This window comes from Manis pentadactyla, chromosome 7 (genome assembly GCF_030020395.1).
Source record: "Manis pentadactyla isolate mManPen7 chromosome 7, mManPen7.hap1, whole genome shotgun sequence".
NCBI lineage: Eukaryota > Metazoa > Chordata > Mammalia > Pholidota > Manidae > Manis > Manis pentadactyla.
In genome coordinates, this window is record NC_080025.1 from 98,381,424 (window position 1) to 98,408,195 (window position 26,772).

At 37.3% G+C, this 26,772-nt stretch overlaps 1 protein-coding gene across 3 annotated transcripts in view; it reads right to left on the reverse strand.

The window, feature by feature from the left end:
* The window catches only part of GSDME (gasdermin E), a 78,381-nt gene that overhangs the window by 45,940 nt on the left and 5,669 nt on the right, over nt 1-26,772 (reverse strand). For 2 of the 3 annotated variants that reach the window (XM_036877930.2, XM_036877940.2), the window contains exons 2-3: nt 9,265-9,495; nt 6,962-7,154 (exon numbers count right to left, since the gene is read on the reverse strand). In XM_036877930.2, coding sequence (XP_036733825.2) covers nt 6,962-7,154; nt 9,265-9,475 — 404 coding nt within the window. In that variant the 5' untranslated portion in view covers nt 9,476-9,495. Of the gene's footprint in view, nt 1-6,961; nt 7,155-9,264; nt 9,496-10,037; nt 10,075-26,772 lie in introns of all 3 variants that reach the window. The other variant, XM_057504592.1, reaches the window with a different exon arrangement.

The following is a 26,772-nucleotide window of genomic DNA, read 5'->3' on the forward strand; positions in this document are numbered from 1 at the left end:
GAGGCTATCTGAAGACTAGGAATAGAGCCCCCTGGACACTCCCAGCCCTCCTGTTCCTCTTCCTCATTATTTGCCAGACTTAGCAATAAAAATGTAGTGTGCCCAGTTAAATGTTATTTTTAGATAAACAATATACATTTTTTAGTATGCCCCAAGTATTATAGTAAAGGAAAATACCTCTCCAGCAAAAAAGAAAGCAGTACAGAAAGGAGAATTAAGATTATGACTGTCAAAGAAAAAGATGTCTGTCCCTTCCTCCTGATGCCATCAGAAAAAGCTTAAAGTTCTTTGACCTAAAGGTAATTCCTAGCAAAGCCTTGGAGTCCTAGAAAGTGCCAGAGGCAATAATTACAAAAAAAGCCATGATCCTTCAAGCCCATTAGGCATCAGAGATTTGTGGAGAGGTGAATGGGTTCAAAGATGGCAGTGGCCCAAGTATACTCAATATCTGTACAAAATCTACCCACTAAACACTTAATATGTGAGTTTGACAGTATTTTTTTTGCCCATTAATTTTTTAAACAGAATTTCACTCAATGAGTAAATGTATTTTATATTTCATATAATCCTAAGAAGTTACCCATACTTAAATGCAACTGGGTTTTCTCTTCACCTATTTGGATTTGCATTTTAAAAAAAAAAGAGGGTAAAAAAGAAAATGGGTGATAAAATTACACATGAAATGTATATATGTTACTGTATAAACTGAAATAATGTCTGTCATCAGGATTATTTCATTAATCTCTTAATTGGATTCCCTGTTTCTGCATCTACTTACTTCTCAATCCAGCAGTCAAAATGATCCTCCTAAAAAGTAATTCATATCATGTCACTTTCCTGCTAAAAGCCTTCTTCCAGTGGCTTCTCATCTCACTCCACATAAGAATTAAAGTCCTTGCAATGACCTGTCAGGTCCTGCAGGACCTGCCACCCACTCCTTTTGCCCCCTCTGACTTCACCTTCTCTTGCCCAGCTAACTCAGCTCCAGCCACACTGACCTCTACAGACAACATTCTTGCCCAGGATACCCCCATGCTTGCTCCTCCTCCAAGTTTTTGCTCTGATGCAATCTTCTCTGTGGTGCCTCCTCTGGTCACTTTTTCAAATCATAGCCATTCTTAGCATGCCCTATCCCTCTTTCCTGCTATATTTTTCTCCATTCCACCAATCTCCATCAGCCTACTATATATTTTACATAGTTGTATATTTTGTGTCTCTCTAGAATATAGGGAAGAAATGCTGGCATTTTGTTCACTGCAGCATCCCCAGCACATAGAACAATACATGGCACATAGCAGCCTTGCAACAAAATTACTTATTTAATGTTGAATAAACATAAGGTAAAAATATTGATGAGTTACACTGGGGTAAATATATTTAATGAAAGCTAAATAATGAATAACTTTGGGGTATTCTTCAAGACTTCAATGTTGAAAAGCAGCTCTTCCCCTGAAGCCCTCACTTGCTTTCTTCTTTTACTAATCATAAAATTAGCAAGAGCCAGAGGGGGCTGTGATTTTCTTACTTCTGATATTAATATTCAAAAAATTTAGGACAAAGCATTCTCACTGTTAGCATTTTATAAATCACATGATTTTTTAAAGTACATATTTCCCTGAAGTAACATCCTTTTAAAGTGCTTCCCTTAAATATAAATGGATTAAATTTCCCAATCAAAAGATAAAGAGTGGCTGAGTGGTTTCTTAAAAAAGACTCATCTTACTGCTGCCTATAAGAGATTCACTTCAGATGTAAAGACATGCACAGACTGAAAGTGAAAGGTTGGAAAAGATATTCCATGCAAATGGCAACAAAAAACTGGGGAAGTTATACTTATCAGACAAAGTAAACTTTAAAACAAAGACTATAAAAAGAGACAAAGAAGGGCATTACATAATGATAAAGGGGTCAATCCAACAGGAGGATATAACATTTGTAAATGTATATGCATCCAACATAGGAGCACCTAAATATATAAAGTAAATAAGAATTGACTTAATGGGAGAAATAAACAGCAATACAATAGAAGACTTTAATAATTCACTTTCACCCATGGATAGATCATCCAGACAGAATATCAATAAAGAAACTTTGACTTTAAATGACATGTTAGACCAGATGGACTTAACAGATATACACAGATCATTCCATCCAAAAGCAATGGAATACACATTCTTCTCAAGTGCACATGGAATATTCTCCAGTGTAGATGTTAGGTCACGAAAAAGTCTTAATCAATTTAAGACTGAAATCATATTAAGCATCTTTTTCTGATCACAATGGTATGAAACTAAAATCAACTGCAGGAGAATACTGGTAAACTCACAAATACATGGAGATTAAACAAAATGTTACTGAACAACCAATAGGTCATATAAGAAATCAAAATAAAAATTAAAAAATACCTTGAGGCAAGTGAAAATATCAAAACTTATGGTATGCAGCAAAAGCAGCTCTAAGAGTGAGTTTGTAGTGATAAATGCCTACCTCAAGAAACAATAAAAATCTTAAACAACCTAACAGTATACCTCAAGGAACTAGAAAAAAAACAAATAAAGCCAAAACTTAGAAGAAAGGAAATAATAAAGAGCAGAATAACAAAGGTCAGAAATAAATGAAGTAGAGACTAAAATGACAATAGAAAAGATCAATGAAACTAAGATATTGGCAACTCTTTAGCTAGACTCACCAAGAAAAAAAGAGAAAGGACTCAAGTAAAATCAGACAAGAAAGAGATATTATAACTGATACCACATAAATACAAGGATCGTAAGAGACTATGACGAACAATTACAGCAACAAATTGGACAACCTAGAAGAAATGGATAAATTCTTAGAAACACACAACCCACCAAGACTGAATCCTGAAAAATACAAAACCTGAACAGACCAATTACTAGTAAGAAAATTGAATCAGTCATCAAAAACCTCCCAACAAACAAAACTCCAGTTCCATATGGCTTCACTGGTGAATTCTGCCAAACACTTACAGAGGAATTAATAACAATCCTTCTCAAACTCTTCCAAAAAATAGAAGAGGAGGGAACACTTCCAAACTTGTTTATAAAGCCAGCATTAACACTGATACCAAAACCAGACAAGGATACCACAAGAAAAGTACAGGCCAGTATAGTGGTGACAGATGTTAACTAGACTTATTGTGATCATTTCACAATATATACAAATATTGAATCATTACATTGTACACATGAAACTAATATACTTCAGTTATACTTCAATAAAAACTTTTCTAAAGAAATAAAATTACAGGCCAATATCCGTGATGAACATAGATTTAAAAATCCTCAACAAAATATTAACTAACCAAATTCAAAACACATTAAAAGGTTCTTATATCATGATCAGGTGGGATTTATTCCAGCGATGTAAGGATGGCTCAACATCCACAAATCACTCAATGTGATACACCACATTAATGGAATGAAAAAATTAAAATCATATGACCATCTCAATATTGCAAAAAAAAAAAATTTGACAAAATTCAACATTCAGTCATGATAAAAACTCTCACCATGATATACAGGGAATGTTCTTCAACATATGATAAACACACAGCCATCATACTGAATGGTAAAAATCTGAAAGCTTTTCTTCTAAGATCAGGAACAAGGCAAATATGCCCATTCTTTCCACTTTTGTTCAACATAGTATTGGTAGTCCTAGCCAGACCAATTAGGCAAGAAAAAGAAATAATGGGAATCCAAATCAGAAACAAAGATGTAAAACCATCACTATTTGCTATGACATGATATTATATATAGGAGACCCTAAAGAAAACACCAAAAAAAATGTTAGAACTAATAAATTCAGTAAACCTGCAGGATACAAAATCAATATACAAAAATATGTTGCACTTCTAACACTAATCACAAACAACCAGAAAGAGAAATTAAGAAAACCATCCCACTTACAATTGCATCAGAAAGAATAAAATAACTAGCAATAAATTTAACCAAGGAGTTGAAAGACCTGTACAATGAAAACTATAACACACTGATGAAACAAACTGAAGATGATACAAATAAATGGAAAGATATTCCATGCTCATGAATTGAAAGAATATTGTTAAAATGTCCATACAACCCAAAGCAATCTACATATTCAATGCAATCTCTATCAAAATTCCAGAGGGATTATTCACAGAAATAGAAAACAATCCTAAAATGTGTATGGAGAACCCCAAATATCTGAAGCAATCTTGAGAAAGAAGAACCAAACTGATGGCATCACACTCCCTGATTTCAATCCCTATTACAAAGCTATAATAATCAAAACAGTATGGTGTTGGCATAAAAAACACACATATACAGGACAGGAACAGAATAGAGAGACCAGAAATAAACCTATGCATATATGACCAATTAATTAACAACAAAGGAGCCAAGAATATACAATGGGAAAAGGACAATCTTGGCAATAAATGGTGCTGGGAAAACTGGACAGCCACATGCAAAAGAATGAAACTGGACCACTACCATACACCATACACAAAGATAATCTCAAAATGGACGAAAGACTTGAATATAAGACCTAAAACCATAAAACCTAGAGGAAGCCCAGAAGACCTAGAAGAAAACAGAGGTGGTAAGCTCCTTCCCATTAGTCTTTGAAATGATTTTTTGGATTTTACACCAAAAGCAAAGGCAACAAAATTAAAAATTAAACAGTGGGACTACTGAAAAGCTTCTGAAAAGTGAATGTAACCAGCAACAAAATGAAAAGGCTACCTACTAGATTAGAGAATATATTTGTAAATCCTATGTCTGATAATACCAAAATATATAAAAACTCTTACAACTCAATAGAAAAAAAATAATCCAATTTAAAAATAGGCATCAGATCTGAAGACTTCTTTCCAAAGAAGACATACAGGTGACCAACAGGTTCATGAAAAGATGCTCAATATCACTCATCATTAGGGAACTGCAAATCAAAGCCACAATGAGCTATCACCTCACACCTGTTACAATGACTATTATCAAAAAGAAAAGAAATAACAAGAGGATGTAGAGTTAAGGGAACCCTCATGCAGTGTTGGTGGAAATATAAATTGGTACAGTCACTATGGAAAACAGTGTGGAGATTCCTCAAAAAATTAAAAATAGAATTACCATATGATTCAAAAATTCCACTTAGGGTATTTATCCAAAGAAAATGAAAACACTCAAAAAGATATATGCACCTCCATGTCACTGCAGTATTATTTGCAATAGCTGAGATATACTGAAGTGTGCAGCAGTGGATGAATGAATAAAGAAAATGTGGTATGTATATATGTGATACTGTGATTTATAATAATAAATATATTTGGTCTTTGACCCGGTTCCTGGCACAGAACCCCTAAAACTCTTGAAATTTCCAGTGGTAGGAGGGATAAAGAAGTCTTTTATTATATCAGTGAGATGACCTTTGGAAAGCCCTTAGGTAATGTAGTGTTGGGGGCTGGTTGCCAGGAGACCCAACCAGGTGATTACAGGGTTAGAATTGTCAGTACCTCCCACCCAAACCTCTGGGAAGGGTGGAAGGGCTGGAGATTGAATCAATCACCAATGGCCAATGATTTACTCAATCATAATTATGTAATGAAGGCTCCATAAAAACCCAAAAAGACAGGGTTCACAAGAATTTCTGGGTTGGTGAACACATGGAAATTTGGAAAAAGTGGCAGGATCAGAGACAGCATGGAAGTTCCGCAACCATTCACCATATCTTGCTCCATGTATGTCTTCCATCTGACTGCTCCTAAGTTATATCCTTTTATAAAAACTTGGTGATCTAGTATGCAAAATGTTTCTCTGAGTTCTGTGAGCACTCTAGCAAATTAAACCCAAAGAGGGGGTCATGTGAACTTGCAATTTTTAGCCAGTTAGTCAGAAGTGCAGGTAACAATCTGGACTTGTGACTGGCATCTGAAGTCTGAGGAGAGGGTCATGGAAAACTTCAATCTGTAGCCAGTTGATCAGAAGAGCAGCTAACAGTCTGGTGTTGCACCTGGCATCTGAAAGGTGGGGGGAGTCTTGTAGGACTGAACACTTAATCTGTGGAATTTGATGCTATCTCTGGGTATACAGTATCAGAATTGGATTGAATTCTTGGACTCACTGCTGGTGCCTGAGAATTGCTGGTTGGTGTGGGGAAGCTTACACACACACACACACACACACACACACACACACACACTGGAATTGGGCCAAGGAACCTAATTTAATATATGTACTATGGAATATTATTCAGCCACATAAAAGAAAGAAATCTTGCCATTTGCAGCAACATGCATGGACCTTGAAGGGATTATGCCAAGTGAAATAAGTCAGAGAATGACAAATACAGTATTATCTCACTTATGTGTGGATTCTTAAAAAAAAAGAACTCATAATGCAGAGAACAGATTAATGGTTACCAGAGGCAGAAGGCAGACGGTAGGTGAAATGGGTGAATGGGGTCAAAATTTACAAACTTACAGTTATAAACAAGTCATGGGGATGTAATGTACAGCATGGTGACTATAGTTAATAATATGGTACTCATATTTGAAAGTTGCTAAGAGAATAATTCTTAAAAGTTCTCATGACAAGAAAAAGTATTTGTAACTATGTATGGTGATGGAATGGATGCTAACTAGCCTTATGGGGTGATCATTTCACAACATACACAAATATCATATCATTATGTTCTACATCTGAAACGAACATAATGTGATGTATCAATTACACCCCAATTAAAAAAATAGTGCTTCCCAAGTTCTTAGCTCAGGCTAAGAACAGTCATAAATTCCAGACTAAAGGATAAGCTCTCATAAAGTTTCAGCACAATGGAAATTCAATAATAGTTGTTGATTGGCCAAGTTCCCATCTGTCACCCTTTTGACAAAGGACCGACTGAATGACCTTTCAACGTGAGGCATGTCCAAATTCAAAATGCCAAACAAAATTCTCATTACCTGTCGACAGAATCTCTAATGAGCTGCTGCAAGTCCACCTCCTGCTTCCTCAGGGCTCCAAATGAAGACTGACTCTCCACAAAGCCTTTGCCTCCAACCTTCAGCTTGACTTTCCCCAGGGCTGTCTCGATGGCCCCACTCACGTGGTTTTCAAACTTGCCCTCGTATTTCACAAAGTCCGACTCCACGACAACTGGAGTGAATGAGACATGCAAAACAATCTGAGGAAGATATGGCCACCTTAGGTCACCTACCTTTCCAATTCTGTGGAGATCCATGGGAAACATGAGGCTTGCACTCAAAAATGCCAGGAAAGCCAACAGCCGTGCTGTGTATGTGCAAAAGAAAATGGAGCCTGCACCCTTGGGTGCTGTCTGACAGCATGGCATGAACTAGTGGCCAAGGGCTCTACTGGGGGCTTGATTTCTCATCTTTTAATTCCAGTATATACATATATAGACAAGGCCACAAAAAGTGTCTCTGGAGTTTAACAAATAACTTTAAAGCAAACATATATTTAACTACTACCCAGGTAAAGAAGTAGAATATTTTAAATGTGTGCTTTTCTGGAGTAAAGACTAGATGAGGCTGACACCTAAGCAAAGAGAAAATTGTGGTCCCCTCCCAGGACACACACTCTAGTGGCCTGCCTTCCTCAGCGTCTGGCAGGTTGGCCACCTGTAGCTGTCCCTGCGTATCTTCCCTCCCCACCCACTAGTTTAAGAGAACATTCCCTTGGCCTTCATTACTATTCTGAGTAATTTCCTTCCCATACCTGTCTGTTTATATCTGACATCTATCCAGTCATCTGATTCCTTATCATGTAATTCTTCATTTCTATATTCCTGATAAAGTCAGTGGACATGCCCTTCCCCTCTCCCTCCAACATCATCCTGGAACACATGAGTCCCAGACTCCCCAGTCTTCCTTCCTGGCTTTTCAGACACTAAGGAAGATGCCACCACCCACATGGTAGCCCAACTTCAGCTGATCCCCTGGGAACTGCCATGTCCCCCATCTGGTCATGTCCAGTGACTGTCATCAAATTGCCTTCAAGACCTGCAGTTTTTACCTGAACACTAAAGACAAATATCTGATGATCTCATACCTAAACTGCCAGCCTTCTCATGGCTCCAAATGCCTACTGTTCTTATTTTTTATCCAACTAAATACCACCATAAAAATAGTCTCAGTCATCATCGTTTGGTAAGGCTACACTTGGAGTCTTGAGGAACTTGGCCTTTTCCATTTTCCTGACCCAAGGCTCTCCTGGCTCCTGATGGCACATCACAGGGGATTCAAATCCACCTAGAGTCTGAAAGGCTTCTTTCCATCCACTCACTGTCCCCAACACCTGTATTTCTTTCACTCTACTCAAGAAAACACATTCCTCAACAAGTGTTAATGAAAATTAAATACAAATAATTATCTTTTCAATTTACAAAATAGTTTCTTCTCTACGACCACCACCCAAAATAAGAAGGCTGTGAGAATGCTCCCAATTCAAATCCTTTTCTTTTTAACATCTTGTGAAATACAAATACTTTGGGAAAGCATTGGGAAGCAGCACAGAGCAGTTGTTAAGAGCTCAAGATTTTAATCATTACTCTAATACTCCTAGCTGGGACACCTTAGATAACATTCATCTCCCTGAACCTCAGGTTTGTTGTGTAATTTTGAGATAATTGGTAATACCTACCTGATGGATTCTGTTATAATTTGATATATATAAAGCATGTAATACAGAGCCTGGCACATAGTAAGGGCTCAGTCTATCCAATGGGTTTAGGCCAGAGCAACATCATTTTCTGATAAACAGATAGTCCTAGGTTGTACAAAGTGCTACACAGAAATTCTATCTCCTTACCTCCTCCTCTCTCTAACTATTTTTGGACCAGTTGGGGGCCTGCCCTGCTTTCCCCAGAAAACTTTATTATGTGAGTAATAAAACTCACAGCCTCCTGATGGATATGGGGCATCATCAATCTCAAAACTGGGCCAAATTTTGGGTGGTAGATCCATCCCACTTCTGCTGAATGACCACAAAATCTACAATGGGCAAGTCTTACTTTTATACCAAAAACTGCAATATTATTTCTTAAAGATTAATCTATAACTTTTCATGTCAACCTTGCAGAATTTTGTTCACTCTAAGAAAGCATATGTTTTAAGACAGTAGACAAAGAAACAGGAGATTTAATTGTAAGATGTCACCTTATAATAACTCAAGACAGCATGTGTCTAGAAGAAAATAATCCTTTCTGTTCTGGGACTAACTGTAGAATATACCCAAAGAAACATACCTGGACTCAGAAATTGGTCTTCTGTGAGTACATCTCCAAGGGTGATGGATAAAAACTGATACTTTGGTTTCTGCCAACACCAGAGTCTCTTTTTTTTGGTCACCAGACTTAGAAGTTGTAACTTATCAGAGTCATTCAAGTTTGATACTGCTATCAGGTTACCTTCAGCATCAACTTCTTTAAGAAAATTACGTGTTGCTTTGGAAAACATTTTTGAGAGCTCCGGATTACCTGAAAAAAAAAGTTGCCCCCAAGTTAAATAAGAAGTTATTATTTCATAACTTTTTTTCTAAAATTACCTTATTTCTCCCTAGTAGAAATCAGTATACATGGAAGAGTACTTTTGCCCTAGAAAAACCTCTAGTTTGAGTTCAGTTGATAACAAAGAAAACAAATTGAAATACTGAAAGAGATTAGGTATGTAAGTCAGGAGATTCTAGGTCATGCTTCAGGAACAACCTTCAAATCTTAGTGTCTTCTAACAAAGGTTTATTTGCTCACATTGCATGTCCAATTCAGGAAAGAGTTCTGGAAATGCTCATGCTAACAATTAAATGCTCTGGCCCAGAACTGACACACATCATACTCACTCATAATTTGTCAGAACTAGTCACATGGCCTCAGCCAACCATCATCATCAGGAAATACAATCCTACCAAGTATCTGGAATGTACAGACCTGGGAACATTTGTTAAACAACAAAACAACTTCTCCAATTTGTATTTTAATTATAACTACTTCTTTGAAATTCATAAATGTTAAGTATCTATTACCTTTTAACCCAGAAATGAAGACCCAGTTACTCTTCAGCTGTAAAGAAAAAGAAGAAACAATTGGAAGACATAAAAGTACTGTATTCACCCATACACAGAAGTAAATTCAAAATGGATCAAAGACCTGAATGTAAGCCATGAAACCATAAAACTCTTAGAAAAAAACATGGGTAAAAATCTCTTGGACATAAACATGAGTGACTTCTTCATGAACATATCTCCCCGGGCAAGGGAAACAAAAGCAAAAATGAACAAGTGGGACTATATCAAGCTGAAAAGCTGCTGTACAGCAAAGGACACCATCAATAGAACAAAAAGGTATGGGAGAATATATTCATAAATGACAGATCCAATAAAGGGTTGACATCCAAAATATATAAATAGCTCACGCACCTCAACAAACAAAAAGCAAATAATCCAATTAAAAAATGGGCAGAGGAGCTGAATAGACAGTTCTCCAAAGAAGAAATTCAGATGGCCAACAGGCACATGAAAAGATGTTCCACATCACTAGTTGTCAGAGAAATGCAAATCAAAACCACAATGAGATATCACCTCACACCAGTAAGGATCACTACCATCCAAAAGACAAACAACAACCAATGTTGGTGAGGTTGTGGAGAAAGGGGAGCCCTCCTACACTGCTGGTGGGAATGTAAATTAGTTCAACTATTGTGGAAAAGCAATATGGAGGTTCCTTTAAAGCTCAAAATAGAAATACCATTTGACCCAGGAATTCCACTCCTAGGAATTTACCCTAAGAATGCAGCAGCCCAGTTTGAAAAACACAGATGCACCCCTATGTTTATCATAGCACTATTTACAATAGCCAAGATATGGAAGCAACCTAAGTGTCCATCAGGAATGAATGGATAAAGAATATGTGGTATATATACACAATGGAATATTATTCAGCCATAAGAAGAAAACAAATCCTACCATTTGCAGCAACATGGATGGAGCTAGAGGGTATTATGCTCAGTGAAATAAGCCAGGCAGAGAAAGATAAGTACCAAATGATTTCACTCATATGTGGATTATAAGAACAAAGAAAAAACTGAAGGAACAAAACAGCAGCAGAATCACAGAACCCAAGAATGGACGAACAGTTACTAAAGGGAAAGGGACTGGGGAGGATGGGTGGGAAGGGAGAGATAAAGGGTGGGGGGAAGAAAGGGGGCATTACAAGTAGCATGTATAATGTGGGGGTGGCACAGGGAGGGCTGTGCAACACAGAGAAGACAAGTAGTGACTCTACAGCATCTTACTATGCTGATGGACAGTGACTGTAATAGGGTTTGTGGGGGGGACTTGGTGAAGGGGGAAGCCTAATAACATAGTGTTCTTCATGTGCTTGTAGATTAATGATACCAAAAAAATAAGTACTGTATTTAGTGGAAGAAGTAAGACTATTCAATAAATGGTGTTACAGTAAAGGACTCATCAACTGGAAAAAATATAGTACCGTGTTATGCTATACACAAAAACAAATTCTCAGTGGACTAAAGGGTTTTTGAGAGAAAATGAAACCATAGAAGTATTAGAAGAGATACAAATATTTGTACAATTGTAAGATGAGAAAGATCCTTAGAAAGACATGGCAAACTGAGAAAATACTAGTTACATTTATAACAAAAAACTAGAATACTTAATATATATTTTTTAAACTTTTACAAATCTAGTTTTAAAAATACTATAGTAGAATCATAGGCAAAGGTTATAAACAATTCACAATACATAAAATGGACCTAGCTAAATATATATATTTATATATATATACACATATAAAAATATATTTTGTGTACATAGATATATACACACAAATACATGCATATGTGTATATATACACATACATAATTTTTATTACTCAAAAAAGTACAAATTGAAATAAGATTTTTTTTAAAGACTGTCCATAAAAGTCAAAGTGCCTAATGTACAAGAATGTGTTTTATTTATATTTGTACCCTGGTGTATGGCAGTCATATAGATGATAAATTCATAGAATGTGAGAGCTTTGAGTAACCTTAGACACTACAAAAATTCCCACTTTGTTTATCATGAATCTCCTCTAGGGATCAGAAAACATGTGCCTTACCTATCACTAATTCATCTCTAAAGTACCGTCTCTTAAATTATTGTGTAGGTACCTAACCCTGATCTTATACATTAACAAAAAGAATGAAAAGTTCCAGGAAGAACAGACAGTGGAATAGGAAGGCAAGACAGAACCCTCCTTCTATGTACACCCAAGGAAGCAACTACAGCAAATACAACTAACTGTGAAAATGACCTAAAGACTATGGACAAGACCATCTACAAATGGTGAAGAAAGAGAAGACCACATTGAGAAGGGCAAAGTGTCAGAGCTACAATTGATTGGGACGTAAGCCCTTCCTCCATCCCAGCCCACAAGTGCACAGGAATCCTGCCACACCTGGCCTGGGAGACTTGCTCTGGGAGCATGAGTCTACATTGCATTGGGCTTTGGCGATTAATGGGGCTGGACACCAAGGAGAGTTGGAGACTCTGGGAAGCTGAGACAACCATCACTTGTAAAGGACAGCCACTCTTCATTGGTCCTGCTGAGACCCAACATAGAGGTGGCAGTTTGAAAGCTTTACCAGCAGGAGGAAGTGTGCCAGAGGGGTGAGGGTTGGAGGGAGATGTCTCAAGAGGGAAAGGGCAGGTGGACAATGCCTCCCTAGCTCTCCCTCAGCCCTACTGGTGAGGTCCTTGTGAGAGCCAGCTACAAATGTTCCATCTACCTCACTGGTGACTCAGCCCTGAAGGGCTTCCCTGAGAACCCACCCACTGAGAATGCTCATCCCAGCAGTGGTCTGATTTTGCGCCTTGCAGGTAGAGAGACACTTTGCTACCTGGAAGGTAGAGGCAGACTTTCCCAGCTTTCCCAGCCCTCCTTCAGCCCACTGGCCTGGTCCCAGTGGGAGCCAGCTCCAAACGCTCCATCTCCCCTCTGTGTACCCACCGCATCTGCCCATCAGCCCAGCAGCATGATCATTGCAGCCCAGTAGGTAAAGGGTGCCCCATCCACAATGATCCCAGCAGAAGTGCTGCCTGCCACACAAAGGGCCCACCAAGGTGAGTTATCATCCTCTGCTACCCAAGATCAGCCACGGTAGGCAAAAAGGCCACCCACCTACAGCCCACCAACAGCAACTCCAGCTCTACCACAAAGGAGAACCAGGCACTGGTGAGCAAAGAGTCTTGAGCTTTTGGGCACCACAGAACACCTTCTTCATAAAGCCATTACTCTCTAGACCAGGAGGCATAGAGGATCTCTCTACTACAAAGGAAGAAACACAGAAATTCAGACAAAATGAGGAGGCAGAGGAATATGTTCCAAACAAAAGAAAGAGATAAGACACCAGAAAGAAGTCTAAATGGAACATATATTACCAAACTTCTTGATAAAGATTTCAAAGAAATAGTCATAAAGATGCTCACTGACCTGGGAAAAAGAATTGATGATCTCAGAGAGAACTTCAACAGAGATAGAATATTTGAAAAAGAGCTACTCAGAGCTAAAGAACACAAGGACCGAAATGAAAAATACAATGGAGGGAATGAATAGTAGACTGCTGGAAGTAGAGGAAAGAATTAATGAGATGGAAAATAGAGAACAGATACACAAATTAAGAAATAGAGAGAAAAAAAGAATTTCAGAAAATGAGAAGAATCTAAGAGAGCTATGCAACAACTCCAAACAAAACAATTTTCACATGATATGGGTCCCAGAAGGAGAAGAGAGAGACAAAGGAGAAAAAAAAGTCTCTTTGAAGAAATAATTGCTGAAAACTTTCCCAATGTGTGGAAGGAAACAGACATCCAGGTCCTGAAGGCACAGACAGCCTCTAACAAAAAGAACCCCAGGAAGACAACACCTTCAAGACATACAGCAATTAAAATGGCAAAGATTAAAGATAAAGAGAGAATCTTAAAAGCATCAAGAGAGAGATAGACTGTTACCAATAAGGGAAACCCCACATGGCTATCAGCAGATTTCTCAGCAGAAACTTTACAGAACAGAAGGGAGAAGCATGAAATATATATTGAAACAGAAGAACCTAAACCAAGAATCCTCTACCTAGCAAGGTTATCATTCAGCATTGAAAGAGAGACTAAGTTTCCCAGATAAATGAAAGTTAGAAGAATTTACCACCACTAAACCAGATGTACAGGCTATGTCAAAGAGACTTCTGTAGATGGAAATGTTCTTAACCCTAAATACTTTTCATCAGTAAAGGTAAAAGACTAATTTCTTACTAAGCAAATATGAAGTTTAAAAACAGTAGTAAAATCAACAAAATCAGGAAAGTATTACACAGAAGATGTAGATTATGGCATCTCACACAAAAAGTGTGCAGGAGGAAGAAGAAGAAAAAATTAGTACTTGTAGATTGTGTTTGAAATAGAATGACCATCAACTTAATATAGACTGTTATATATTTAGGAAACTATCTATGAACCTTAAGATAACAACAAACCTAAAGCCTGTAACAGATACACAAAAAAATTAAAAAAAAAATAACTCCAAGCATAACACTAAACAAAACCTCACATCACAAAAGATTATTAGAGAGGAAGAAAGAAACAGAGAGAAACTACAAAACAACCATAAAACAACTAATAAAATGGAAATAAGTATGTACCTATTAATAATTACCATAAATGTAAATGGACTAAATGCATTAAACAAATGACATAGGGTGGAAGAATGGATAAAGAAAGAAGAACCATCTATATACTGCTGATAAGAGACTCATTTCAGACTTAAAGATATACATAGACTGAAAGTGAAGGGATAGAAAAAGATAATTTCATGCAAATAATAGGGAGAGAAAAGCAGTAGTATACAGTACTTATTATCAGACAAAAGTAGATTACAGAACCAAGAAAGTAATGAGGAAAAAGAAGGACATTACATAATAATAAAGAGATCAATCCAACCAAAAGATGTAACAATTGTAAATGCTTATGCACTCAATATAGGAGCACCTAAATATATAAAATAAATACTAACAGATCTAAAGGGGGAAATAGACATCAACACAATCATATCAGGAGACTTTAATACCCCAATTACATCAATGGACAGATCATCCAGATAGAAAATAAATAAGGAACAGAGGCTTGAGTGACACATTGGACCAGATGGGCTTAACAGATATATATAGAATGTTCTACCCAAAAACAGCAGGATATGATGCTGGCCTCATTGGATTAAATTTGGGAGTATTCCATCCTCTTTTACTTTTTGGAATATTTTAAAAAGGATGGCTATTAGCTCTTTTAAAATGTGGCAAAATTCAGCTGTGAAGCCATCTGGTCCTAGTACTTTTGTTTGTTGGGGCTTTTTTGATTACCAGTTCAATTTTGTTACTGGTAATTGGTCTGCTCAGATTTTCTGAACATTTTTCTCAAGTGCACGTGCACTATTCTCCAGAATAGATCATATGTTAGGGCACAAAAACAGGCTATAAATTCAAAAATATTGATATTGTATCTAGCACTTTTTCAAATTACAATGGTGTGAAACTAGGAATCAATTACATGAAGAAAACAAAACAAAAAATCCACAAATACATGGAGGCTAAACAACATGCTTCTAAATAATCAATGGCTCAATGAACAAATCAAAAAGGAAATCAAACAATACATGGAGACAAATGAAAACAACAAAAATACAACAGTTTGAAATATGTGGTATGCCAAAAAAGGAATTTTATGACAATACAGGCTGACCTCAAGAAACAAGAACAATCCCAAACAGTCTAAATTCACAACTAAAGAAACTAGGCTGCTCAGATTTTCTGTAAAAGAAGAACAAATGAAAACCAAAGTTAGTACAAGGAGAGACATAATAAAAATCAGAGCAGAAATAAATAAAATAAATAATTTTAAAAAACAGAAAAAAATCACTGAACCAAGAGCTATTTCTTTGAGAATATAAACAAAATAATCAAACCCCTAGCCAGACTTATCAAGAAAATAGAGTACATAAATAAATAAAATCAGAAATGAAAAATGGATAGTACAGAAATACAAAGATTAGAGGGGTCTATGAAAAATTATATGCCAATAAACTGAACAACCTAGAAGAAATGAAAAAATTCCTAGAAAAGTACAACCTTCCAGGATTGATGAGGAAGAAACAGAAAATCTGAGCAGACTAATTACCAGTAACAAAATTGAACTGGTAATCAAGAAAGCCCCCAAACTTCACCCTAATACCAAAACCAGGCAAAGACTCCACCAAAAAAGAAAATTACAGACCAATATCCCTGATGAACGTAGATACAAAAATACTCAGTAAAATATTAGCAAACCGAATTCAAAATTATATAAAAAGGATCATACACCACGACCAAGTGGGATTCATCCCAGGGATGCAAGGATGGTACAACATTCGAAAATCCATCAACATCATCCACCACACAAACAAAAAGAAGGACAAAAACCACATGACCATCTCCATAGATGCTGAAAAAGCATTCGACAAAATTCAACATCCATTCATGATAAACACTCTCAACAAAAGGGGCATAGAGCGCAAGTACCTCAACATAATAAAGGCCATGTATGATAAACCCATAGCTAATATCATACTGAACAGCGAGAAGCTGAAAGCTTTTCCTCTGAGATCAGGAACAAGACAGGGATGCCCACTCTCCCCACTGTTATTTAACATAGTACTGGAGGTCCTAGCCATGGCAATTAGACAAAACAAAGAAATACAAGGAATCCAGATTGGTAAAGAAGAAGTCAAACTGTCACTATTTGCAGGTGACATGATATTGTACATAAAAAACCCTAAAGACTCCACTCCAAAACTACTGGAACTGATATCGGAATACAGCAAAGTTGCAGGACAAAAAATTAACACACAGAAATCTGTGGCTTTCCTATACACTAACAATGAACCCATAAAAAGAGAAATCAGGAAAACAATTCCATTCACAATTGCATCAAAAAGAATAAAATACCTAGGAATAAACCTAACCAAAGAAGTGAAAGACCTATACCCTGAAAACTACAAGACACTGTTAAGAGAAATTAAAAAGGAAACTAACAAATGGAAATTCATCCCATGCTCTTGGCTAGGAAGAATTAATATCATCAAAATGGCCATCCTGCCCAAAGCAATATACAGATTTGTTGCAATCCCTATCAAATTACCAACAACATTCTTCAACGAACTGGAACAAATAGTTCAAAAATTCATATGGAAACACCAAAGACCCTGAATAGCCAAAGCAGTCCTGAGAAAGAAGAATAAAATGGGGGAGATCTCACTCCCCAACTTCAAGCTCTACTACAAAGCCACAGTAATCAAGACAATTTGGTACTGGCACAAGAACAGAACCACAGACCAGTGGAACAGAATAGAGATTCCAGACATTAATCCAAACATATATGGTCAATTAGTATATGATAAAGGAGCCATGGACATACAATAGGGAAATGACAGTCTCTTCAACAGATGGTGCTGGCAAAACTGGACAGCTACATGTAAGAAATGAAACTGGATCACTGTCTAATCCCATACACAAAAGTAAATTCAAAATGGATCAAAGACCTGAATGTAAGTCATGAAACCATAAAACTCTTAGAAAAAAACATAGGCAAAAATCTCTTGGATGTGAACATTAGTGACTTCTTCATGAACATATCTCCCCGAGCAAGGAAAACAAAAGCAAAATTGAACAAGTGGGACTACATCAAGCTGAAAAGCTTCTGTACAGCAAAGGATACCATCAATAGAACAAAAAGGTTCCCTACAGTATGGGAGAATATGTTTGTAAATGACAGATCCGATAAAGGCTTGACATCCAAAATATATAAAGAGCTCACACACCTCAACAAACAAAAAGCAAATAATCCAATTAAAAAATGGGCAGAGGAGCTGAACAGACAGTTTTCTTAAGAAGAAATTCAGATGGCCAACAGACACATGAAAAGATGCTCCACATCACTAGTTATCAGAGAAATGCAAATTAAAACCACAATGAGATATCACCTCACACCAGTAAGGATGTCTACCATCGAAAAGACAAACAACAACAAATGTTGGCGAGGTTGTGGAGAAAGGGGAACCCTCCCACACTGCTGGTGGGAATGTAAATTAGTTCAACCATTGTGGAAAGCAGTATGGAGGTTCCTCAAAACGCTCAAAATAGACATACCATTTGACCCAGGAATTCCACTCCTAGGAATTTACCCTAAGAATGCAGCACTCCAGTTTGAAAAAGACAGATGCATCCCTATATTTATCACAGCACTTTTTATAATAGCCAAGAAATGGAAGCAACCTAAGTGTCCATCAGTAGATGAATGGATAAAGAAGATGTGGTACATATACACAATGGAATATTATTCAGCCATAAGAAGAAAACAAATCCTACCATTTGCAACAACATGGATAGAGCTAGAGGGTAATATGCTCAGTGAAATAAGCCAAGTGGAGAAAGACAAATACCAAATGATTTCACTCATATGTGGAGTATAAGAACAAAGAAAAACTGAAGGAACAAAACAGCAGCAGAATCACAGAACCCAAGAATGGACTAACAGTTACCAAAGGGAAAGGGACTGGGGAGAATGGGAGGGTAGGGAGGGATAAGGGTGGGGAAGAAGAAAGGGGGTATTATGATTAGCATATATAATGTGGGGGGTGGGGGAAAGGGGAAGGCTGTGCAACACAGAGAAGACAAGTAGTGATTCCATAACATCTTACTACACTGATGGACAGTGACTGTAATGGGGTTTGTGGTGGGGACTTGGTGAAGGGGTGAGCCTAGTAAACATAATGTTCTTCATGTAATTGTAGATTAATGATAACAACAACAACAACAAAAATACAAATGAAAAAAAAAAGCCCCAACAAACAGAAGTCCAGGACCAGATGGCTTCACAGCTGAATTTTGCCACATACTGAAAGAGCTAATAGCCATCTTTCTCAAAGTATTCCAAAAAGTAAAAGAGGATGGAATACTCCCAAATTCAACCTGATGAGGCCAGCATCATTCCAGTACCAAAACCAAAGACATTACAGAAAAGAAAATTATAGGCCAATATCACTGATGAACATAGATGCAAAAGTTCTCAACAGAATATTAGCTAATTGAATTCAAAAATACATCATAAGGAGCATCCATCATGACCAAGTGGAATTTATTCCAGAGATGCAAGAATAGTATAGTATTTGTAAATCAATCAATGTGATATACCACATTAACAAAAAGAGGGATGAAAACTACATGATCACCTCAATAAATGCTGCAAAAGCATTTGACAAAATACAACATCCATTCATATTGAAAACTCTCAACAAAATGGGCATAGGGGAACATATTGCAACATAATAAAGGCCATATACCACAAACCCACAGCTAACATGACACTCAATGGTGAAAAGCTATCAGCTTTTCCCCTAAGATCAGGAAAAAAGACAAGGATGTCCACTCTCACCACTGTTATTCAACATAGTACTGAAGGTCCTCCTAGCCATGGCAATCAGACAAGATAAAGAGATAAAAAGAATCCAAACTGGTAAGGAAGAAGTAAAGTCATTATTTGCAGATGACATGATACTATATATATAGAAAACCCTAAAAACTCCAACAAAAAAACTATTAGAACTAATAACTGGATCCAGCAAAGTTGCAGAATACAAAATCAATATACAGAAATATTTTGCATTCTTATATACAAACAAGAAACTAGCAGAAAGGGAAATCAGGAAAACAATTCCATTCACAACTGCATTAAAAAGAATAAAATACCAAGGAATAAACCTAACCAAGAAGGTGAAAGACTTGTACTCCAAAAACTATAAGACACTGATGAAAGAAAATAAAGGCACAAATAAATAGAAATCTATTCCATGCTCATGAATAGGAAGAATTAAAATAGTTAAAATGGCCATCTGGCCAAAACAATTTACAGATTCAATGCATTCCCTGTCAAAATACCAATGAAATTTTTCAATGAACTGGAGGAAATAATCCTAAAATAAATATGGAATCACAAAAGACCCCAAATAGGCAAAGTAACCTTCAGAAAGAAGAACAAAGCAGGGTGTATTATGCTCCCTGACTTCAAGCTATACCACAATGCTACAGTAATCAAAACAGTAGGGTGCTGGCACAAGAACAGACTCATAGATCAATGGAACATAATAGAGCCCTGAAATAAACCCATGCATATATGATCAATTAATATATGATAAAGGAGCCATGAGTATACAATGGGGAAAAGACAGTCTCTTCAATAAGTAGTGTTGGGAAAACTGGAAAGATACATGCAAGAGAATGAAACTGGATTATTGTCTAAGTCCATATACAAAAGTAAACTTGAAATGGATTAATGACCTAAATATAAGACATGAAACCATAAAACTCTCAGAAGAAAACATAGGCAAATATCTCTTGAACATAAGCATGAGAAAATTTTTCTGGACACACCTCCCTAGGCAAGGGAAACAAAATAAAAAATGAACAAGTGAGGAGGGAGGCAGAGAAAATGATGGCAGAATAGGAAGGTAAGGCAGAAACGTCCTCCCAAAAACACATAAAAGAAGAAAATTCAGCAAACACAACTAAGTCTGAAAATGACCTGGAGACTTCAGAACAAACCACCTATATACCTGGGAAAGAAAATAAGACCACACAGGAAAGGGTAAAGTGGCAGAGTCAGGATCAAGTGGTACCCAAGCCCTCTCACAACCCCAGCCCACAGGCAGGAGAAAAAGGAGCCCAGGAATGCTGCACACTTGGCCCTGGAGATCTGCTCTGGGAGCACAAGCCCATATTACATTGGGTTCTGGTGTTTAGCAGGGTTGGACCCCAGGGACAGCTGGAGCACTCTGGGAGGCTGAGACTCCAGCTGTTTATGGAGGACAGGCTTGCTCCACTCGTCCTGAGACCCAAAGCACAGGCAGCAGTTTGAAATACTTTCCGGCAGTGGGAGGGGTGAGAGTTGGACAGAGCTCTCTCCTCAGGATAAAGGGCAGGTGGAGGATACCTCCCCAGTCCTCTCTTGGCCCAACAGGTCAAGAACTCTCAGGGGCCCCAGATGCTCCATCCCCCTCAGTGGCAATGCAGCCACAAGCTGCCTCCCAGCATGCATTGCCAGTGATCCAACACACTGGGCCCAGCAGCAGCATCATATTTTGTTGACTGGCAGGCAGAGGGAGATGCTCTTAGCTTTCTCAACCCCATTTCATCCCACCCAGAGAGGTGCCTACAGGAGCTAGCCCTGAGAGCTCCTTCCTCCCTGTAGGGAACCAAGCCAGGTGTTGCACATCCTGCCCAGCCTCAGAGCTGCACAATGGCCCCATCCACCCCATAAAACCTGCAGCCATGCCATTGCTACAGGGCAGGCAGAGTGTGGCCCCACCAACAGCGATCCCAGGGGACACCTCTGCTTGGATCACAAAGGCAGCTGAAGTGAATTGCCAGGACTTCAGACTCAGACCACTATCAGCAGACAGGCAGAAAGATAGCCCTTCCCACTGCACATCAACAACAGCTGGGGCTCTCACAAAGTAGAACCAGGCACTGGAGAGTAAAGAGTCTTGAGCTTCCCACAAAGTAAAACCAGTCACCATAGGACACCTCTTTCATAAAGCTATTACACTATAGGCCAGGAAGCATAGCAGATCCATTTAATACAGAGGAAGAAAAATAGAAAACCTGAAGTAGAAGAATATGTTCCAACAAAACTCTGATGGATCACCTACTAGGCCACAGAAAGAGCCTCAATAAACTCAGAAAGATTGAGATTGTATCAAGCAGCTTCTCACATCACAACTGACTGAAACTAGAAATAAATTACACAAAGAAAACAAAAAAACCTATAAAAACATGGAAGCTAAACAACATGATTCTAAATAATCAATGGATCAATGATCAAATTAAAACAGAAATCAAGCAACACATGGAGACAAATGAAAACAAAAATTCAACAGCCCAAAACCTGTAGGATGTGTGAGGGCAGTTCTATGAGGGATGTACATAGCAATACACGTCTACATCAAGAAACAAGAACAATCCCAAATAAACTGTCTAAACTCACAATTCATAAAACCAGAAAAAGAACAAAGGAATCCCAAAGTTAGTAAAAGGAGAGACATAATAAAGATCAGAGAAGAAATAAATAAATAGGAGAAGAATACAACAATAGAAACATCAATGAAACCAGGAGCTGGCTCTTTGAGAAAATAAACAAAATAGGTAAACCCCTAGCCAGACTTGTCAAGAAAAAAGAGTACACACATAAGTAAAATCAGAAACAAAGGAGGAATAATCATATCACAATGGATACCATAGAAATACAGAGAGTAGATAATACCATGAAAAATTATTTATCAATAAATTGGACAGCCTAGAAAAATGGACAACTTCCTAGAAAAACACAACCTTCCAAGACAGACCCAGCAAGAAACAGAAAATCTGAACAGACCAATTAATAGCAATGAAATCAAACTGGTAATCAACAAACTCCAGACCCAGATGGCTTCACAGCTGAATTCTACCAAACATTTAAAGAAGAGCCAATACCCATCCTTCTTCAACTATTCCAAAAAGTAGAAGAGGACAGAACACTTCCAAATTCATTCTATGAGGCTAGCATCACCTTAATACCAAAACCAAAGACACCATAAAGAAAATTGTAGACCAATGTCACTGATGAACATAGATGCAAAAATCCTCAACACAATATTAGCAAAATGAATTCAAAAAATACATCAAAAAGATCAACCATCATGACCAAGCAGGATTTATTCCAGGGATGCAAGGATGGTACAATATTTGAAAATCAACATCAGAAACCACATCAACAAAAAGGACAAAAATTACATGATCATCTCCATAGATGCTGAAAAAGCATTTGACAACATTCAACATCCATTCATGATAAAAAATTTCAAAAAATGGTTATAGAGGGCAAGTACCTCATGGGTATAGAGGGCAAGTAACTCACATAATAAAGGTCATATGCAACAAACCCACAGCCAACCTCATACTTAATAGGTGAAAGCTTTTCCTTTAAGGTCAGGAATAAGACAAGGATGTCCACTCTCACCACTTTTATCCAGCATAATACTGGAGGTCCTAGACACAGCAATCAGACAACACAAAGAGACAAAAGGCATACAAATAGGTAAAGAAGAATTTAACTGTCACTATTTGCAGATAACATGATATTGTACATAGAAAACCCTAAAGACTCCACCAAAAACTATTAGAACTAATAACTGAATTCAAAAAAGTTACAGGATACAAAATTAATACACAGAAATCTGCTGAATTCTTATACACTGACACCAGACTAGCAGAAAGAGAAATCAGGAAAACAATTCCATTTACAATTGCATCAAAAAAAATAAAATACCTAGGAATAAACTTAATGAAGGAAGTGAAAGACATATATCCTGAAAACCATTAAAACATTCATGAGATATCGAAAATTACCAAGTATCATAATTCTTCCAAGTGGTAAAGATACCTCAAGACAACTGCTGGGCATAGAAGCCACCAGGCATAAATCTGCAAAGAAGTAAAAAGCTAACCTTTTCAAACAATATTGCTTCTCTCTCACTTACCAACTTTACATTTCCCTGTATGGCCCTGGAAGATGACTGGTTAGCCAGAGATGGGTAAGATTCCTCAAGGTAGGAACAACCTAAGACAGGCACAGTCACAGGGGGGGCCATCAGGAGAGAAATTGGGGATCAACAGAGGGGAGGCTTAGAACCTCACCCCCCCTGTTTTGAGAGAAATCTTCTGCATCTGTGGATGTTTTGTTGCCCTTGTCTAGCTTGGATTAATACTTAGTCTATAGGCACAGACCTGATCATCTACATTTGCCCTCTTACAGCACTAAATTGTGTTTTCTACCTTTATCTTGCATCTACCTACCACTTCAGCATTTTATTAAAAAAATAATAATAATAAAATAAGGGCGAAATGTGGGATTCACATATAAATCAAGTATAAAAATCAAACAAATAAGCATATCTGACTTGATCGTTTATAGTTCATGATGCATGATCAAAACTGAAAGTTTCTGTGATATGACTGCCCTTGCACTGTTCACCACGTAAGAACTTATTCACTATGTAAGAACTTGTTCACCATGTAAGAACTTGTTCGTTATGCTTCAGAAGATTGGAGACTGTTGAGAAATAGGCTTGGGGTTGATTAATGACTGTGCATTGAGTCCCCTATACAGAATTTTATTGTTGTTAACAACCATTTGATCAATAAAAATGAGAGATGCCCTCTCAAAAAAAAAAAAAACATTCATGAGAGATATTATAGAAGATACCAATAAATGGAAATCTATCCAGAGCTCATGGATAGGAAGAATTAATATTGTCAAAATGGCTATCCTACCTAAAGCAATTTACAGATTCAATGCAATCCCTATCAAAATACCAGCAGCATTCTTCAATGAACTAGAACAAATAGTTCTATAATTCATATGGAACCACAAAAGACCCCAAATCACCAAAGTAATCCTGAGAAAGAAGAACAAAGCTGGGGGAATTACGCTCCCTGACTTCAAGTTATGCTACAAAGCTAGAGTAATAAAAACAGTTTGGTACCTGGACAAGAAAAGACCTATAGATCAATGGAAGAGAATAGAGAACCCAGATATAAACCAATGCATATATGGTCAATTAATATATGATAAAGGAGCCATGAATACTTAATGGAGAAAAAACAGCCTCTTCAACAACTGGTGTTGGCAAAACTGGACAACTGCACGTAAGAGAATGAAACTCTTACACTGGATTACTGTCTAACTCCATACACAAAAGTAAACTCAAAATGGATCAAAGGTCTGAATGTAAGTCATGAAACCATAAAACTCTTGGAAGAAAACACAGGCACAAATCTCTTGAAAATAAACATGAGCAACTTTTTCCTGAATGCATCTCCTCAGGCAAGGGGAAACAAAATAAAAAATGAACAAATGGGATTACATCAAACTAAAAAGCTTCTGTACAGCAAAGGACACGATCAGCAGAACAAAAAGGCATCCTACAGTATGGGAGAATATATTCATGAATGACTCATCTGATAAGGAGTTAACATCCAAAATATATAGAGAACTCATGCACCTCAACATCCAAAAAACAAATAACCCAATTAAAAAGTAGGCAGAGGACCTGAACAGACATTCCTCCAAAGAAGAAATACAAATGGCCAACAGGCACATGAAAAGATGCTCCACATCACTAATCATCAGGGAAATAAAAATTAAAACCACAATGAGATATCACCTCACACCAGTTAGAATGGCCACTATCCAAAAGACAAGAAATAACAAGTGTTGGCAAGGATGCAGAGAAATGGAAACCCTCCTACAGTGTTGGTGGGAATGTAAATTAATGCAACCACTATAGAAAATGGTATGGAGGTTCCTCAAAAAGTGAAAATAGAAATACAATTCGATTCACTAATTCCACTTCTAGAAATTTATGCAAAGAAAACAAAATTTCTGATTTTAAAAGATATATGTACCCCTATGTTACCACACTGTTTTCAATAGCCAAGATATGGAAGCAACCTTTTCTTTTCTTTTCATGGCTGAATAATATTCCATTGTGTATATGTACCACATTTTCTTTATCCATTCATTTATTGATGGACACTCAGGTTGCTTCCATCAATAGACGAATGGATAAAGAAAATGTGGTACATATACACAATGGAATATTATTCAGCCATGAAAAGAAAAGAAATCCTGCCATTTGCAACAACATGGATGGATCCAGAGAGTATTATGCTCAGTGAAATAATCCGGCAGAGAAAGACAATATTATTTCACTTATTTGTAGGATATAAATGCAAAGCAATACAGAAGGAACAAAACAGCAGTAGATTCATAGACATGGAGAAGTGACTGGTGGTTACCATGGGGAAGTGTCTGGGGTGGGTGGGTGGCTAGGGGGAGAGGAATAAAGAGGCACAAAATCTCAGTCATAATATAAATTGGTCACAGGGCTGGTAGTCTACATTGAGAATATAGTCAATGTTTCTGCAACATCTTTCTATGTTGACAAGTAGTAACCACACTTTTTGGGGTTAGGATTTAATAATATGTGTATCAGTTGAACTACTGTGTTGCATACTTGAAACCAATATAATGTATATCAACTATACTTCAATAAAAAAATAATTTTTAAAAAGAATGAACATTTAAGGAAGGGATTCTAAAACATGCAAAAAGTCCCTTTCTGATAAACAGTGATCTGCAAAGAAGAAAAATTAAGTATGCTCAGGCTCTCATCTCTAATTAATCTGCACTATATTAAACATAAGGCTCTTGCATGCAGTGGCACTCATCTATCCATTTATTGAATCATTCATTAATGATTCTGAAGTACCTACTATACCTAGGTACTGTGTTTAAGCACTTAGGATACAGAAGCAAAATGTAGCCTCTTTCCTTAATCAGCTTCTAGTTTGGTGACTGGATGGAGAAATAAACAGGTTAAGTTTTATGCTATATATTACATAGATTGCTACAAAGAATGAACCAAGAAAAAGGCATTTAAATCCAACTGGAGAGAAGCCTAGGAACACAGAACTCTTCCTTAAGTAGGTGGCATCCAAGGCACATTTTGTAGGCTAAGTAGAAGTAAGCAGGCAAAAAGGCACTGTGAGGTGCTCTAGCAGAGGAACAGCAATGAAAAGCCCAG